This window comes from Varanus komodoensis, unplaced genomic scaffold (genome assembly GCF_004798865.1).
Source record: "Varanus komodoensis strain SLA01 unplaced genomic scaffold, ASM479886v1 scaffold37, whole genome shotgun sequence".
Taxonomy (NCBI): Eukaryota; Metazoa; Chordata; class Lepidosauria; order Squamata; family Varanidae; genus Varanus; species Varanus komodoensis.
Window position 1 is genome coordinate 3,943,559 of NW_025335889.1, and position 18,320 is coordinate 3,961,878.

Here is an 18,320-nt window from a genome sequence, read left to right on the forward strand (position 1 = left end):
CTGTCATCTCGTACACAGTCCAGAATTGTTGGGTTTAGCAGCCACAAAACAAATCAGGAATGGGACAGTTCCTTGGTTGTTAATCTAAAGCAGAAACAATGAGTGTGCAGCTCGTGCGCTCTTAATTGTTCCTGCAATTCCCAGGTCAAACACAGGAATCGCTGGTGTTACATGCAAACTTAGTCACTATCGTAGAGTAGCCATTCCCTCCCATGTCACAGAAAAGGGGAAATATTATTTCAGTCAATGGTAGCATGCTGTGATTTTCATAAGTACTATTATTAAAGATATTCTTTTAAAAAATCTGCTGTCCCATTTATGTCCCTTTTTTAAACTGATTACTTCTTGAGCATTATAGTGCTGATGGTCAGTTGATGGTGTTCAAGTTCATGCACTGGGACAGAATAATTTGTTACTTTTAAGAAACTCAAAGGGGATTTTTGATCTTTCAATTTTACTCTAGATGATGAAGTGCAGACTAAACCTGAAACACATACCCCTCAATTCCTGTAAGGTATAATTAACCAAGATTTGTCTTGTTCTTTTTCCAAATGCACAGATGCATCATTTCTCTCTCTCCACAATTGAATCTAAAATTGTGTTTTTAATACATTTACGTTGAAATAAAATCCCCAAACTAAAAAAGGCTTACAAAGCATGTTCCATGCCAGATGCTAAAGTTCTGCAAAAAGATCAAGATCAATCTTGTTAAAATTCTCCTAACTACAGTCAAGATATTGTTCATCTTAAGTAGCAGTCTTAAAGTCTTGAAACATGATTATCTGACGAAAGTCACTTAGTCTGTGTGAGGCAGTATCAGCTGAAAGCAGATGATTCCTACTCAGTCTGTGACGTCAATGAGACTACTCACAAGAATAATGCAAAGTGTTAAGTCTACTTGTAAGACCAAGGCTAAAGGTTTTTTTGTTAATCAACTTCATACATATTCTACTTTATTGATTCTTAACCAAAAAGCCAATTTAGGACCTACTCTTAATCTGACTGACAATTCTATTAATCAAGTGTTTATTTTGTATCTGAAATACCCCCTGTCCTATTAAAGACAGGGGGTATTTCAGAGCATATAAAGCTCCCACAGAGAAGAAAAATCATCCACGTAGAAACATTCTTTTATAGCTTGCATTTCAAGCAGCGTATAGCAGGCCTATGTAATCTTACAAGGTAAAAGTGAGCTAGAAGATCAGACAATTTAGTGATAATCACTGATTAAGATCAGGTAATGACTTAGATGACTTTAAAGAGAGACAACAAATGAAGAATAGATTTATCAGTGACAAGGATAGCTCTATGGAATGTGCATATTTAAAAGGCAGTATGCATATAAAATGAACACCAGATTCTCGACAATAAACAAGGAGCTACTGTTGCCCTCATGCCCTATTTGCAGATTTGCTAGAGAAAATACGACCTAGCAAGGCTCAGCTTACAATCTATCAGCCTAGGCAGTTCTAGGTTGCTAGGTCATAACCGGAACCTTGCTAGATCATTGCCTAAATACTGTCTTCTCCCATGCATTTTGCTGACATTCTTAAAAACAGTCAAGAATGCTCTCCTAACTATACTGTTCGCAGCCTGTTTGAGGCACCACAGAAAGGCAGCCACAGCAACTGTTCCACGTCAGTGCAACTCGTTCCTTGGCAAGGTTTGCCAATAGTACTATGTATACACCACAATGCACTCCATGAGATTGCTGACTTGCATAAAAGCAGCTTATTATCATCTGAGATAAGGTACTGTTTCAGACTATAACTTACACTTGCAGTATTTTTATTCTCCCTGCTCCTTATGTTATCTACTCTCAGGTCCTTAAGATAAATTGGCTAGATCATGACCAACAAGTCCTCAGTACAGCACAACTGCAAGGTAGTAAAGACAAATACTGTGAGCAACTTATTAGGTAGAGTCCCATTAGAACAGATATTTTAGTCTACCTCACAGTGTGTTGCTACCTTGCCCATTTAAGAATGAATCCAAGAATGGAATACTCAACACATTTGGTAGGCCCAGCTTGGGTCCTGACACTCACTAATGGCAGCACAGGAATCCCCCCCCCCCCCCAGTATGGGCCATGTGACTGCCAGAGAGATCTCTTGCAAACTATGACCTCCTGCCCTCCAGAAACAAGGAGCATTAAGGAGAAAATGAAGATTATCATCTTTGGTGGAATTGACTTCCGAGCATACACAAGATCACACTGCTTCCACTTTGCTATCTTTATATACAATGCATTTTATGTTAATTCTTCCATGGGATGTAGAAATTATGCTGGGAGTCAGTCATGGGTACTGAAGTTACTTAGTATAACATTTAGTTTAAATCATGAAGCATGCATCTCCTGTTTTTTCACAGTTATTTTCCCCACTGTTTGTTTACTGTATTGCTGTGATTTAAAAGTTTTGTAGTATGTTGCCTTGAAGGATTTAATGCTACTGCCTCTTCATAATTCATGCTATATCTGATGAACTTATTATTTCATGAGCCTAAGGTTTTAAGGTTGTATACTGACTCTGATCACTTGAACAGGAAGCAGTTCACAAACAAAGGGATAAGGTGAGTTGGCACAACACAGTACCACCCCAATTCCCGTGAACCAAGCCGTGTTTAATCACATCACCTGAAATAGAACCTCATATTTGTCTTGTATTAAGCAGATTTTTAACAGTATATAAACAAAATGCTACTTCATCAGATACATGCAGAAACCTGTGTAATTATTTGTAAAACAAAGCTATTTTTTAAACATACCACATTCTTTATTTTGGTAAGCTGGCATTGTTTCTATATTAATTTCCTCCTGCCATTATTTGGATTGACAGGATGTTAGTCACTCAAAATTAAACAGGAAAAGTAGCAAGATATACAGCTTGTATAATCATTGCTTAGACTATCATGGATTATACTGATGTTGTTGTGGCAAAACACACCGCTGATCCTTAGAATCTTGTTAAAGAACCTATCAAATGATTCAGCAAAAAGTTGTGAAACCATCAGCACTGGGTGCAGGGTTTTGGAATGGATTAAATCCATGTTTTTTCTTTGTCTACTATATGTGTTTATCACTTTCCACTAAATGATGCATGCAGAGTTATATCTTGAAGTTAGCACATACAGTTCAAGCTGCAAGGGAAGCTGCAAAAATACACAAAACACTCACACCCACAAAACAATTCTACTTTAGCATACACCTATTAACACAAAATTTTAACATGCAGATATACAAATCCACAAGTCTAGACAAACATTCAAATCACATCACTGTCCAAAAGCTGATCTGCTGTCTGACAAGATAATAGAGATCTCGATCAAACACATATCACTTGTTAGGCCTGTCCAAGAAAAGTAAATTAATTCTAGAAGTACCTATCCTTTGGTGGCCAAAACAGCACCATCCATGCCTAGGAGGCAAGTAGGCACCTAAAAAACTCTTCAGGGGGAAAAGTAAAACAAATAAGAACTAGTGGGAAAATGATAACTAGATTTGGGAAGGAGGGATGTGCAAAGCTATAGTGCAGGGGCACTGATGGCATGGATCAAGCAAAAGGGAGCATGCACAGGAACAGTGAAGTTCCAGGCGGATGTGGGCAAATTCAGGTAGGATGTAGGAGAGGCAACATCAGGCAGGCAGGTGCTCAGGCAGAGCAAAACGGAAGGTATGGAAGAATAAAGGAAAACCAAGAGGGAATCGAATCTTGGAGGAATAATTAAGGTAAGAAATATGAAAAAATAAAGGGCGTTATACAGACATAACTTGGGTCAGATTGGGCAGGATGCAGTAGCCAATCTCTGCCAGCAGACAGTAAGTTCTTTTTACCACCAAAGTTAGAAACGGGGGTGCCAATGGTTAAGGTGTCTCCAGCACCAGAACACCTTGAAAGAGGTTTCCTGCAAAGGGTGGCCCCAGGAGAACGAAATCGGGTAAAGGCTCTCGCGGTAAAAACAGACTGGAGCCAGGAAACAAGTGAGATTCTGTGGCGAGGAGGCTGCTCAGAAAATAGCGAAAGGGCTTGGCAGGAAGAAAATGCATGCGGAGGAAAGCGCAACAGGGCTCCTGAAGCTGCAGCTTAAGCCTCCACGGAACCGCAGTGGGGCTTAATCCAGAGGAAGCGCGCCTCGGGGGCTGAGTGGTGAAGGCAGAAGCCACAGAAAGCAGCAGGGGCGCCTCAGGTCCGCGGGGCGGCTGTGCGTGGTCCCGGGGGTCCAGCGCGGCGGCTGCCAGCCCCTGGGACCCGCTCGCTCGACCGGGGGCGGCGCTTCGGCGTCCCAGGAAGGGCGCCGGCGCTGCCCGCGCAGCTCAGCCGCCCTGCGGCGCGCTCACCTTGGGCTTGTCGAAAACGGGCGGACTGCTCTCCATGCTGCCTCGTCGCCTGCCAGCCACGACTTGTGCGGCCGCGAGCCAACCCCGTTGTTGCTTTTGTGGGCTCGGCTCCGCCCCGTGCTCTCCTCGTGTTCGGCGAGCTGGAGGAGCGGCTCAAGTCCGCCCCGCGCTTTTCCTTCCCCGCCGAGCGCGGTCACCGCCAAGTGCGCCAAAGGTAGCAGGGCCTGCGCGCGCGCGCACGCATGAAGTCGGCTTTCCTCGCCTTGCGCGCCTCGCGGTTGTGTGACAAGCACCCTCTGGAGCAGCGCTGGGCAGAAAGTGGATCTCTGGGTGTTGGGGACTTCACCTCCTGGCGTTCCTGTCCTTTGGCTACGATGGAAAGGGGTTCTGGCAGCTGAAGCTGGGCACCTACCTGCTGCCCAGCTTTCCTCTGCTCGGGGGCAGTGCTAGGTACCGAAGAGATCCAGGGCTCGAACCGCAGGATAGAAGCAACATTTTGCATAGGCTTATTGTCCTGTAGTGCAAAATCCCAGTGTTTGTCTTTAAAGGACTTTTGTCTTCTAAGGACATCCCTAGGTACAATAAAGGGGTGTGGACTTTTGAATTCAGAAGCTGAAAGTAAATCCTTCTGGAGGAAAGATGTGCTGGGAGCAAGAGGTGACACACATATTTGTCAAAAGCTAGTAAATCCAGGGGGTTAGATGCTACAGAGATTGTTGTTGTTTAGTCATAAAGTCACCTCTGACCTTCGTGACCCCATGGACAACATTCCTCCAAGGCTCTCCTGTCCTCCACTATCCCCGGGAGTCCACCCAAGCCCCCACTCACTGCCCCAGTGACGCCATCCAGGCACCTCAACCTCCTTTTGCCTTCGATCATTCCCATCATCAGGGTCTTCCCCAATTAGCCCCTCCTCATTACATGGCCAAAATATTTCAGCTTCAGCTTCTGCCCTTCTAAAAAACAGTCAGGGTTGATTTCCTACAGAGATTACCAGGGTCCAAATTCCTTTATTTCAGTAAGTTCCCATGGACAGGATGGTGGTGGAGCAGAAGGGCTTCTCCGGGATTCAGGGCTCCAGTCTTAGTGGGCCACTGGACACAGAACCACTGATTGGTTCAAAATTGAGAAAGGAGTTTGGCAAGGCTGTATGCTGTCGCCCTGCCTATTTAACTCATATGCAGAGCACATCATGAGAAAGGATGGGCTGGATGAATCACCAGTTGGAATTAAGATTGCTGGGAGAAATATCAACAGCCTCAGATATGCAGATGATACCACTCTCATGGCAGAAAGTGAAGAGGAACTAAAGAGCCTCTTGATGCAGGTGAAGGAGGAGAGCGCAAAAGTTGGCTTGAAACTCAACATTAAGAACACTAAGATCATGGCATCCAGTCCTTTCACTTCCTGGCAAATAGATGGGGAAGAAATGGAGGTAGTGACAGATTTTATTTTCCTGGGCTGCAAGATCACCACAGACAGGGACTGCAGCCAAGAAATTAAAACACGCTTGCTCCTGGGGAGGAAAGCTATGGCAATCTAGACAGCATACTAAAAAGCAGAAACATCACCCTGCCAACAAAAGTGTGTATAGTCAAGGCTATGGTTTTCCCAGTTGCAATGTATGGCTGTGAAAGCTGGACCATAAGGAAGGCTGAGCACTGAAGGATTGAGACCTTTGAATTGTGCTGCTGGAGGAGACTCCTGTGAGTCCCTTGGACTGCAAGGCGATCAAACTGGTCCGTCCTAAAGGAGATCAACCCTGACTGCTCTTTAGAAGACCAGATCCTGAAGATGAAACTCAAATACTTTGGCCACCTAATGAAAAGGGAGGACTCCTTGCAGAAGAGCCTAATGCTGGGAACAATAGATGCCAAAAGAAGAAGGGGACAGCAGAGAATGAGGTGGCTGGATGGAGTCACTGAAGCAGTTGGTGCAAGCTTAAGTGGACTCCGGGGGATGGTGGAGGACAGGAAGACCTGGAGGGATATTGTTCATGGGGTTGCAATGGGTCGGACACGACTTCGCGACTAACAACAAAAGAGCTCAGTTTGAAGCAAAGTTATCGGAATGCCAACAACAGACAAAATAATGGTAAAGTTTGTAGTGCACAGATCTCTGAGCATGCATAGAGTTCATTGGTCTTACCACTAGCCAGAGTTGTTTCTGTCTTTTGGTAGGTGACAGGCAAGGGGCAGCAGAAAATCCTACTCCCATTTTGAGAGTAGGAATATGTGTGCAAAATCCCAAAGACCAGCCTCCCCCAGCCTGGTGGCCTTCAGAGGCATTTGGACCACAACATCTAGAATTCCCATCCAAGAGGGTCATTGAATAGGAATTCTGGGTGTTGCAGTCCAAACATGTTTGAAAGGCACAAGTTTGGGAGAGGCTGCAAAGACCTCTCTTGAGCATGAATAATGTTACTAAGGGCGTTTTTATTTTGCTCTTCAATCCCCAAAGGCTCCTAGATAGAGCAGTTTAAAAAAGAGGAATAAGAAAAACTACATATGCCCTCAGCCTTTCACCTAGAAGTTCACACTCAAAAGGAAGAAAGAATTAGGAGGTAGTAAAGAACAAACTGAAGCATTAGTTTTTTAATAAAAAATAATAAAATTGTTCTTGCCAGCAGAGAAAGATGAAGTCAACTGATGTGCTTTCTGGTTGATAAATGAGGATCAAATGTTTGTTTAAGTGGTGGGCAAGTTTAAAGTCCTCTACCTTGTGCCAGATGCAGTCCTCTGTACTCACTTCAGAATAAGCTTTTTTTTTTTTTTTAAAGCTCAGGACATATAGAACCAGATTTGACTCTGAGTGTCCCCCCCACACCCCCACAGGGAGGAGTGACCGAAATTCCCTACTGCTCCTGCTTCTCTGGATAGCTATATCTTGGAGCACCAGAGTTCCCTGCTGATAAAGTGCATCATGAATTATAGTCATATATGTAGATTAACATGAAAGAAGATTGTGGGGATGAATGTGAACTGTTTATTAGTGTTTGCAGATAAAGCCCACACTTCGCCTTTTAATTATAAAACCTACAGGATCAAAGAACTGCTGCTCGGAGACAAGTTTCTAAGTAAAAGATTGATACATGGTTATCATTCTTCTGAACTCAAGAAGCTCTGTTTTACTCCTCTGGCAAAACCGTGGTTACAGATGTTTCAAATGACATACATACCTAAACCACATTCTCACTTTATAGGGGACTGCTTAACACATTACATATTTTCTACTTAGAAAATGCATTGGCATAGAAAAGAGTGTGTGTGACATCAACATATGGATATGAAAAGCAAGGGATATTAATATCAGAATAAATGGAATATGTTTTTATCCTCTTTAACAAATGCATGGCAGGCATAGCAAACTCAACTGGTGAAGTCCTTCCTTTCTACAAGTAATGGGAACTGTTGTATTTGTATTTAAAGGTACAAATATCTCTGTTCAAAAATGAAGTTGGTAGATAGACAATTCTTAATTCTCAAATTATCTCCAATTTTGTTAAGATAAAGACTGCCTGTTTTCTCCTGCTTTTCACTACCAAAAGATCTTGCATACTTTGTCTGAGATGGAGATATGTCAGAGTGAACAGCTACATTTCGTATTTCCTAATAAAGGGAGAATTGCCTTCCTTCCTTCCTGCTCTCTAAGTGAAACCTAACTGCATTATGGGTGGAGTAACTTATTTTAATGTCTGAAAACTTGTCCTGTTTTGCTAGAACACAAGTGGTTCTTTAATAGAAGCCAGAAGCAATAAGCACACCAGTAGATGAAGATTAAAAAGTTGAACAAACCTACATGACCCAATACAATATAATGTTAGCTATGAGCAGGCAAAAATGTATAGTATAACATACAGTGTGGCTGACTCAAGCTATTCAGTTCTCTTTTCAGTCACCGAGGACACCAGAAACCAGCCAATGTGCAGCACCTCCACAGTTCAGGTCTGCATCAAGGTCCATCACCTTGGCCATGCCCAGTGTATCCCCAACCCCAGAAGCCTGGCATGATCTCATCGTTAGACACACCTATTTGATGGTCCGTTTATCAGTTGGGTGTGAGATGTATTGTCCTATGCCTCCATAAAATACAGTGGAAAGCCACCAGTATTGTTCATCTAGGGATTCCCCTGCATACAAAACTAACCTGTTGCTTTGTCAAGCATGTAAGTTTGGTAAGATAAAACATCTGCATATCATCCAGCCCTTGAGACATCAGATAACCAGTGCAGATGCAGCATAGAAAGAACAGCTTCTCCTCAAAATACAATTGTCTTCTGATGCCATACATTCCATTCTGTCTCATGACTGTGATTGTGCAAACTTCAGTGTCAAGTCAGCCAACTCAAAGCTTTCACTTTTTTCACCTTTTGGTGATTTTTTGCTTGACCTAATATAACATCCAAATGTAGTCTTTTGCTTATTCCAGATTCCATAATTATAAATATGCACAAGTTGTCACAAAATCTTGTATGGAGGATCCAAATGATATAAATCATGAATCATGATATGAATCATTTGGAGGATACTAGCTGAACAAGTTTAAGATAATCCGTCTGTATAAATGCACAATGAGGTATTTGAATGATGAATGATGTGCATTCAACAACATGTACGAGTTCCAATTTAAGTGACAGCCAAGCATGCCATTAATGGAAACATAGTAATAGAGAAACAGAGTCAGTCAGAAGGGTCTCCCGGGCCATCTAGTCTGACCCCTGGATTCAGCTGGCTTCACTCACAACATACCCACCATGTGCATGTCCAGCCTATCCTTGAACACCCTCACTGACGGGGCTTCAACCAGATCCCATGGAAGCCCACTCCATACCCTCGGGGTCCTAACTGTCAGGAAGCACTTCCTGGCATCCAAATTGGACCTTGGCTCCCTGAGCTTTGCTCCATTGGAGCGCGTCCTGCCCTCCTCTGCAGGGGAGAACAGGTCTCTACCCACCTCCATGTGGCACCCCCTCACATACCACTATGTCCCCAACAGATCCCCTTGGAATCTCCTTCAGGCTGAAAAGACCCAGCTCCCTCCGTCTCGCCTCATACAGCTTTCCCTGCAATCTGGCCACCATCCTTGTGGCCCTATGCGGCACTGATTCCAACCTGGCTATATCGTTCCTGTAATGTGGAGTCCAGAACTGAGCACAATACTCCAGTTACAGGCACACCAGAGTCATATAGAGTGGCAGTAATACCTCTCTTGATCTAGAAGCCACACTTCTGGCTATGCAACCAAGGGTGGCGTTCGCCCTCTTGGCCACTGCATCACACTGCTGACTCATGTTTAGCTTGCATTCAACAAGAACCCCAAGATCCCTTTCACAAGTGCTGCCCTCCAGCCACTTGTCCCCTATCCTGTACTTATGACACCCATTCCTATGCCCCAAGTGCAAGACCTTGCACTTACCTGCATTGAACACCATCCTGTTATTGCCCACCCACTTCATAGTCTGTCCAGATCCTTCTGGACCTGGGGTACCTGCTCCTCAGCTGTAGCCACCACATCCATTTTAGTATTGTCTGCAAATTTGATCAGAAGATTGGTCACCCCCTCTTCCAGGTCATTGATGAAAAGATTGAACAGGATTGATCCCAGGACAGAGCCCGGGAGAACCCCGTTCGTCACCGGCTGCCATCCTGAATATATTCATTCCTTGGAAATGACTGAACAAGAACTTCCCAGTCCTTCGCAGCCTCTGGTGAACTCACTCTGCTCCGGCTGCAGGTTTTGCTTGGCACATGTCATGCAAACTAGTTGTTAAATCAGTGTGACCAATAATATGGCATGCCCCCTTGTGAACCTCCCCCCAAAGCATTCTCCATGTCTCTTGTTGAAAATAGGCTTTATTTGGCATTAATGCAAAAGCTACATAATGGAAAAAATTATTAATGTTGTTTCACAGCACAAAGCAGTAATGAAACAACAAGTAGCTTAAAGTGGCAATTCAGTGCCAAATAAAACAGAAAAACACAGGCCAGCTATTCGCAGTCCTTCATGAAGCTGCCTATCTTGTTCTTTGAAGACTTGCAGTCTCCATTGTGCTCTTCTACTAATTCCTGTGTCAGGCCCTTCCTCTCTTTCGCGGAGACCTGTACTCTAGTGCCTGTGCAAAGATAACGCTATCCAGGACAGCCCTGTTCAGCTCTTCCAAAGTCAAGTCTGTGGCTTCCCTAATGGAGTCAACCTATCTCATATTTGGTCTTTCTTTTCTTCTTCTGCCTTTGGCTTCCTGAGCATGATTATCTTCTGCAGGGAGTTTCACCTTTTGCCTTCTCCTGATGTGCCCAAAGTATGACAGTCTCTGCTTTGTCAGTTTTGATTTTAGGAAAAGCTCTGGCTGCATTTGATCCAGGACCCCCTTGTTCATCTTGCTGTCAGTTCAGGGTATTTCCAAAGCAATCCTCCAGCGTCATGTTTTGAACACACTAATTGTCTTGCTGTCACATTTCCTCACTGTCCTCCTCGCACACCCACATACAGTGCTCAGGAGTACAGTAGCATGGATGATCTTGACCCTAGTCTCCAATGAAAGGTCCTTACACTTGATGATCTTTCCTAGTTCCTTCATTACTGTCCTTCCAAGTCTCAGTCTTCTTTGAATTTCTTGGTTACAGTCACCATGGGCCAAGGTAAGTAAACCCTTTTATCATTTCAATTCCTCCACTTTTAACAGTAAAGTTCTGTAATGCTTTGGCAAGAATAATTTTTGTTTCCTCACTTATATATCCCTATAGCTTCCCACCGCCAAAGCTCTGTGTTCAGTTGCAATGTTCAGTTCAGTTGTGCTTTTGTACTTTTATCATTCACTTTCATAAGGCATTGTTTAAATTTATTGCTGCTTTCTGCCATTAATTTCGTATCATCTGCTTATATTATTTAATTATTTAGGGATTTTATAGGCTGTCCATCACTATCCATCACTGCTTACAACCTTATTCTAAATCCTAAATAAAACAAATTAAGTATTCCACAACTGAGCATAAAACTAACCCATTTAAAATAAATTAAATAAATCTAATACAATTAAAATTACTTAATGTTAAAATAATGATCAAATAAAAAGGTCTTAAATCTTTTATTCATATAAAATTATATGAATTTTTTGAGATCTCTTCTGCCAATTTTCATTCCATCTTCCTCTGATCCAAATCCAGATTTCCTCATGATATCTTTTGTATACAGACAGAACAAACAGGGCGATAAAACACATCCTTGTCTGAAGCCTTTGCTTATAAGAAACTTTTCTGCTATTCTGCTCATATTCTGTGCTAATAGTTGCTTCTTGTCCATGATACAAGTTGTTGTTGTTAGTTGTAAAGTTGCATCTGACCCATCGCAACACCATGGACAACATTCTTCCAGGCCTTTCTGTCCTCCACCATCCCCTGGAGTCCACTTAAGCTCGCACCAACTGCTTCAGTGACTCCATCCAGCCATCTCATTCTCTGCCGTCCCCTTCTTCTTTTGGCATCTATTGTTCCCAGCATTAGGCTCTTCTCCAGTGAGTCCTTCCTTCTCATTAGGTGGCCAAAGTATTTGAGTTTCATCTTCAGGATCTGGCCTTCTAAAGAGCAGTCAGGGTTGATCTGCTCTAGGACTGACTGGTTTGATTGCCTTGTGGTCCAAGGGACTCGCAGGAGTCTCCTCCAGCACCACAATTCAAAGGCCTCAATCCTTCAGTGCTCAGCCTTCCTTATGGTCCAACTTTCACAGCCATACATTGCAACTGGAAAAACCATCGCCTTGACTATACGCACTTTTGTCAGCAAGGTGATGTCTCTGCTTTTTAGTATGCTGTCTAGATTTGCCATGGCTTTCCTCCCCAGGAGCAAGCGTCTTTTAATTTCTTGGCTGCAGTCCCTGTCTGCGGTGATTTTGGAGCCCAGGAAAATAAAATCTGTCACTAATGATACAAGTTACTTAACAGATAATCAAGTACCCATTTCTTTCAGAATCATTCATGGGTTCTTGTGATCCACACAGTCAAAGGCATGCTGTACTCTATGAAGCATAGATTGATCTTCTGAAATTCTTTGGGGAATCCAGTAGGCAACATATATTTGTGATACAAGCAAACTGTTTCCCTTCCATTAATGAAGTAATGATAATGCACAGGATGTTCAGACAAGAAAGAGCAGAGCCTCACAAAGAAAAGAGGAAGGACTAGGTTTTTCTGTTTGTTTCAGAGGAAACCACGGGAAAATATCCAAAGAACAAAAAAGAAAGTGCTTATGCATTATTTTGAAAGAGCAGAACTTTTTTTAGAATTTTTAGAATGTCTGTTTCAGGCTGCTCCCACAGTGGTGTGTCAACAGTTTTTACATGAACATTTCTCTTCTTTCTGGTTCTATCGTGTGAGTAGAAGATCTACAAGTGCCAATTCTTAATAAACAGCTGGAATTATTGTTGAGGTTGAGGAACTAGAGATGGGGGGTGGGCCAGAGACTTAATTTTTCATTTTGCTTAAGGAAGTCTTCTTGACCTGATTTGCTCCTTCCTTTCCACCTCACCCTTCCTATTATTGTAGTAATTATTATCTTTTTCCTTATATCAATTAATGTCAGAATTATTGTACATCTTTTAGTGGTAATTTATGCCTCCTTCATGGTGAGATACTTATCTTTTCTTTTCTTTTTGCCATGACTGTCCTCTGTGTTCTGTACATTTTGCACTCCTCCCCCCTCCCCCCAAAATCAAACTGCTCAGGAAAATGTAAATGTGCATCCCATCCCACAGGTTCCCTTTCTATTAAGGTTTTTTTTTTTTTTTGGTCAGGGATCTATGCCTACACATTGTGGGTGCATTTTTTTATTGTTAAAGACTGCGAGGAAGATTTAGTAAGTGAAAAGGGCTCACTATCATGGCGGGGACACCTGGCTGATGATACCTGTCCCAGAATGGTGATGGTGAATCTGACCCACCAGAGGGACTGCACCCCTGTCCACAACATGAACCACAGTCTAATCTATTCGACAGTCCTCTTCTCTGCATGCCTCCTCGGTGTAAAGTCCAAGGGAGTTCAATGGAACTTGTGCCATGATAAATGTGTGCAGCATTGCAGCAATAGTCTGTGCAGCTCTCCCTTCATTCCATGTTAAGACTATGGGTAAAACAAACCAAAGGGATGTACATCTGCGATTTGATCTTCTGTTTCAGAGTAGTCTTGTAAAAAGTGGGGGCTGCATCCTTGATTTATGACTACAGACAATGTTTTTAATCATGGGGCAAGTAGCTGCAGGAAAGGACATGGACATTTGTCATTGGGGAAATAATAGAGAGAAGATGAGAAGATTTTGGCTCTCTCATACACTGTAAAATTTGACTTTTACATCCTGTCTGTTGCATTCTTTTCTGGACCCCAGTCCCTTTATTTAAAAAAGATTTAACATCTAGTCAGATCTGGTGAAATTAAAAATTTGCTCACATCTTTGTTACCTCTTACTTCTGCCTTCCCTAAATTTGTGCTTTCCAGATGTGTTGGGCTGCTACTTCTGGGCTGGCTGGGATGCAGGGAGATGTAGTCTAAAACATCTGGTGGGCACCCAGTTGAAGAAGGCTTAGCTGGTGCCCTCCTGTAGCTTTTGGCTTTTCCACCCCTTCTCAAACAAGCAAGCAAGCAAACAAGATTGCCTTGAATTTTTGTCTGACATTCAGAGGTAATTCCTCTTTATAGTGTGCAGTGTCTACACTGAACAGAAACCTCCTCATTCACATGCAGCACAGCATCTGTGTCAACAAGCAGCAGTGTGCAAATACGATGCCACTACATAATGCCAGGCTGCTAATCTAGTGCAGGTCACCTGAGGAGACACAGATGCTGAAATCAAAGGCTTCGATCATCATCTTTGTCTTTTCCTTTGGATCAAATATAGAAGTGGTGTGTGCTTTCTTTTACAGGCAGCCTGAATAAAGCTGAGCACAAGTAGGCAAAGAGGGCCGAATGCCTTGCTTGGACAGAGGCATCAGAGCTGCAAGCTAAACACATTTGTTCTGCTGACCCAGGAAAGCCTGTGCTACATTTCCAGAGGAATGTAAACATGGGTGCTATTGTTTATAGGTTCACAATCCTCTTGTGAAGAGCTTTATAGTGAGGGTCAGGATGCTTTTAACTGACCTGACCTTGACCCAGGGAACCTATTTTTATCGTAACTTAAGCAGGTGTTGCTATGGCTTCCAAGGCCATAGTATTTCAAAGCAAGGGTTTCCTCATTGCAACCTTGCCATTTAAATTAATCAGAAGCAACTGTGCATGTCTGCCAACATCGAGCTCCTCAAATACCATTACGAGATTGTTACCTGATCGCCATGGATGTGACCAAGGAGGTTTAGGATGAAGGGGAGAGTTGGAACACCATCCTGTGTATGTTTAGACACTGGCTGGGGAAAGCTGGGAGTTGTGTGACTTTTTGCTTTCTACTTAAAGATGCATAGGTTTGTACCCTTTGTGATATAAAACAGGGGTAGGCAATTTTAATGTGGTCTGAGAGCTACTTTCCTCTCTCTAGAATCCCCACTGTGGGGATTCATGCATCTTGTTCTCCAGTGCCTGGTCTCCACTTATACTCCTGAAAGTGCTGCCTCTATAGCTTCTCATGGTTTGGAGGAAGTGACAAGTTCATAGCAATACAGGAGCTATCAGAACACTAGTCACCTGTGAAGCATCAGAGTCACATTTTACAGGGGAAGCCTGCCCTCATTTTCCTGGAGCACTTACAACAAGCCATGAGGCCATTATCCCTCTATCTTGTCTAATCCCTTGTGAAGCCATCCACCTTGCAGGGAAAACCCAGACGGCACAGGGGCATTGCATCTTGTTTGCAGGCCTTTTAAACACAAAATTGCAAGCTGTTTTTTCCATTATTTGTGAAAGGGGGGGGGTGGAGGCAGGGAAAAATTTGGGGAGTTCAGACCCCCACCCCAGCTACAGACCTGGCCACCACTATGCCTTACCAGAGCAAATTCCACAATTTAACTGCATTGTGTGAAGAAGTACTTCCTATTTTCTTTTCCTGACTCTCTTACCACTGACCTTTACTGCGTGATCCCAGAACCCAGCACGAGAGAAGGAGAATGAACTTCTCAATGCCTACTTTTTCCACTGGATACGTATCACTCTGAATCATGTCTGCCCTTATCTTTTTCACTTCTTTTCCAAGCTAACAAGCCCCCAAAAGCATAACTTTTCCTTGTATGAAAACAGCTCCAGTCCTCTGATCAGTTGGCTGATCTTTCTCTGCACCTTTTCCAGCTTCAGTATCTTTTCTGAGACAACATGCCCAGAACTGTACACAATATTCCAGCTGTGATTGCTCCATAGATTTGCAGGTGGACACTACTGTATTAGCTGTTTTATTTTCAGTTACTATTCTCAACACAGAATTTGCCTTTTTGATGGTTGCCACATACTGGTTTAGCAATTTCCTTGAGTTATCCATCAAGATACTGGGATCTCTTCTAGTCAGTTATGGCGGGCTCAGACCTCATCAGTGTAGATATGCAGTTGAGATTTTTTTTGTTTGGTTCTAATGTGCCTCACTTTACACTTGCTTACAAGTGTAAATGTACCACATTTACCATGTTGTTGCTCAGTCATTGTAGTGTACCCAGTCTCTGGATCTATCAGTAGATGAACTGTCCAGCTGTATGTATGTATGTATGTATTTATATCCTGCCTTTTTCCTTTCAAGAAACTCAAGGTGGTTTATGCAATTCTCCTCCTCATCTCCATCTTATCCTCACAACCACAACCCTGTGAGGTAGGTTGGGCAGAGAGTCTGTGACTGGCCCAAGCTCCATGGCTGAGTGGGAACTAGAACCCAGATCTCTGAGTCCCTGTCCTGCATTCTTAACCACTGCACCACTCTAGTTCTCTGTTTCTAGACAACTACCTTTATTATGAGAACTACAAGTGTTGCCTCGCTACAGGCAGTATCCACATGCATCCACAGGTGGCAAGCATTCTAGGGAGGCTTTGCATAAGACAGTAACTCATAAACTTCAGTTGGTTTCCTGGGCTGGATCCCCGTGAAAAAGAATGGTCATGAAACTGACGTTGATACTGAAGCTGACACTGAACAGGCTGTGTCCCTCCTTCTGGGTGGCTCTTTCCACAAAGTCACATCTCTGGCTGCAAGTCTCTTTCACCCTGCATTGTGCCTCCCTTTTCATCTGCTACCTAATTCCTGGGTTTTATATTCCTGCCCCCTCTCCCTCTGCACTGAGAGCCTGTGTTTCCATAGTTCTGGGCACCCAGCCTTCCTATCCACCAAGAGAAAAGACAACGGCTGAGTTCCCTCCTCTCGGTCTCACTCTGAGTTATTGACATAATTTACTCCCTTTTGTTCTTGTGGCGTAGTGGTTAAGAGCATGGGACTGGGACTCAGATGACCTGGGTTCTAGTTGCCGCTCAGCCATGGAGCCCACTGGGTGACTTTGGGCCAGTCACAGACTCTCAGCCCAACCTACCTCACGGGGTTGTTGTTGTGGGGATAAGATGGAGGAGGAGAATGATGTAAGCTGCCTTGAGCCCTTTGTAGGAAAAAGGCAGGATATAAATCAATCAATAAATAACCTTGCCCAATTGGAGAAAAGGAACACTTGGATGCAGATGCCTTTAATTACAATGCATACTGAAGAAGGGGAAGTGTGACTCTGCCCTCTTCTGGCTCTGGGCCTGCTCACTGCTGGAGTCTGGACCCCAACCAACTTCAACAGAGGTAACACATACCTTGATTTAAAAAACAGTTTCTCCGACTCTGATCTAGATCCCAAATTCTCCACATTGTTCTGTGATTCTGATGGACTGTACTATTGTCCCTGAATCTGATGCCAGAATAAATTCATTTAGTCTTTTCAGTGCCGTGAGATTGTTTTTACTGCAACGGACTGACATGGTTAGTCTCTTAAAACTGGTAAAATATGTCCATCAAAAAGAAAAGAGAAAGAATGCCAAAGGCAACACAAGATATCTTTCCCTACTTGAAACTTACATAATTTTTAAAAAGTTAGGGTGTATCCTCTATTAATCAGGGATGTATATGCTAATGAACTGGTGGAAAGCAGCAATAAATTGAAACAACTGATAAAGTGAAAAAGAAAGTGCAAAATCAGTTCTGCTGTTGAATGCTAAGAAAAGGATCATGGCTACAGAAGAATTGCAGAACTTTGCTGTTAACAATGAAGAAATCAAAATTGTGAAAGATTTTGCATACCTTGGCTCAGTCATCATTCCAGAGGAAGACTGCAACAAAGAAATTCAAAGACTGAGACTCAGAAGGGCCACAGCAAAGGAATGATAAAAGATCATCAGGTGCAAGGATATTTCACTGGAGGTCGAGGCGAAGATCATTCACAGCATTGTATTCCCAATCACAATGTATGGATGTGAAAGCTGGACCATGAAGAAAGCTGGCAACCGATGCTTTTGAAACACGGTGCTGGAGGAGACCTTTGTGAATACCCTGGACTGTCAGAAAGATAAACAAGGGGGTCCTGGATCAAATCAAAGCAGAGCTTTCCTGGAAGCAAAAGTGACAAATCTGAGGTGGTCATACTTTGAACACATCGTAAGAAGGCAAAAATCCCTGGAGAAGACAACCATGCTAAGGAAAGTCAAAGGGATAAGAAGAAGGGGAAGGCCAAATATGGGATGGATTGAATCTATAAAGGAAGGCAGAGCCTTGAACTTAGAAGATCTGAGCGGGGCTGTCATGGAGAGGACATTTGAATAGGGGGAGGCTTTCATTTATTGGGCTGTTGGAGATGATGGCATGTAACAGCAATGATACTGAAACCATGATCTTGTATCACAATTTCAGGAGATATGGGTGGAACTGGAAAGGTGATGCCTGCAGGAGAAATGGCCCTTCCAAAGGGGAGGGGGTCATTCTGCAGAGGTGTGAAAGAGCAAAGGAATTGAGGAGTGAAGGCCATTTAAAAAGGAAAAATTGACAGCTCCTCCTGCCTTCTCACAAAA

The 18,320-nt window shown here is 43.2% G+C and overlaps 1 protein-coding gene across 2 annotated transcripts in view; it reads right to left on the reverse strand.

Moving 5' to 3' along the window:
• Nucleotides 1-18,320, reverse strand: part of ADA (adenosine deaminase) — a 126,739-nt gene that overhangs the window by 43,577 nt on the left and 64,842 nt on the right. The window contains exon 1 of one of the 2 annotated variants that reach the window (XM_044440270.1): nucleotides 4,337-4,402. The exons of the other annotated variant lie outside the window; for it this stretch is intronic. Coding sequence (XP_044296205.1) covers nucleotides 4,337-4,372 — 36 coding nt within the window. The 5' untranslated portion in view covers nucleotides 4,373-4,402. Of the gene's footprint in view, nucleotides 1-4,336; nucleotides 4,403-18,320 lie in introns of those variants that run through there. 2 annotated transcript variants of the gene reach the window in all.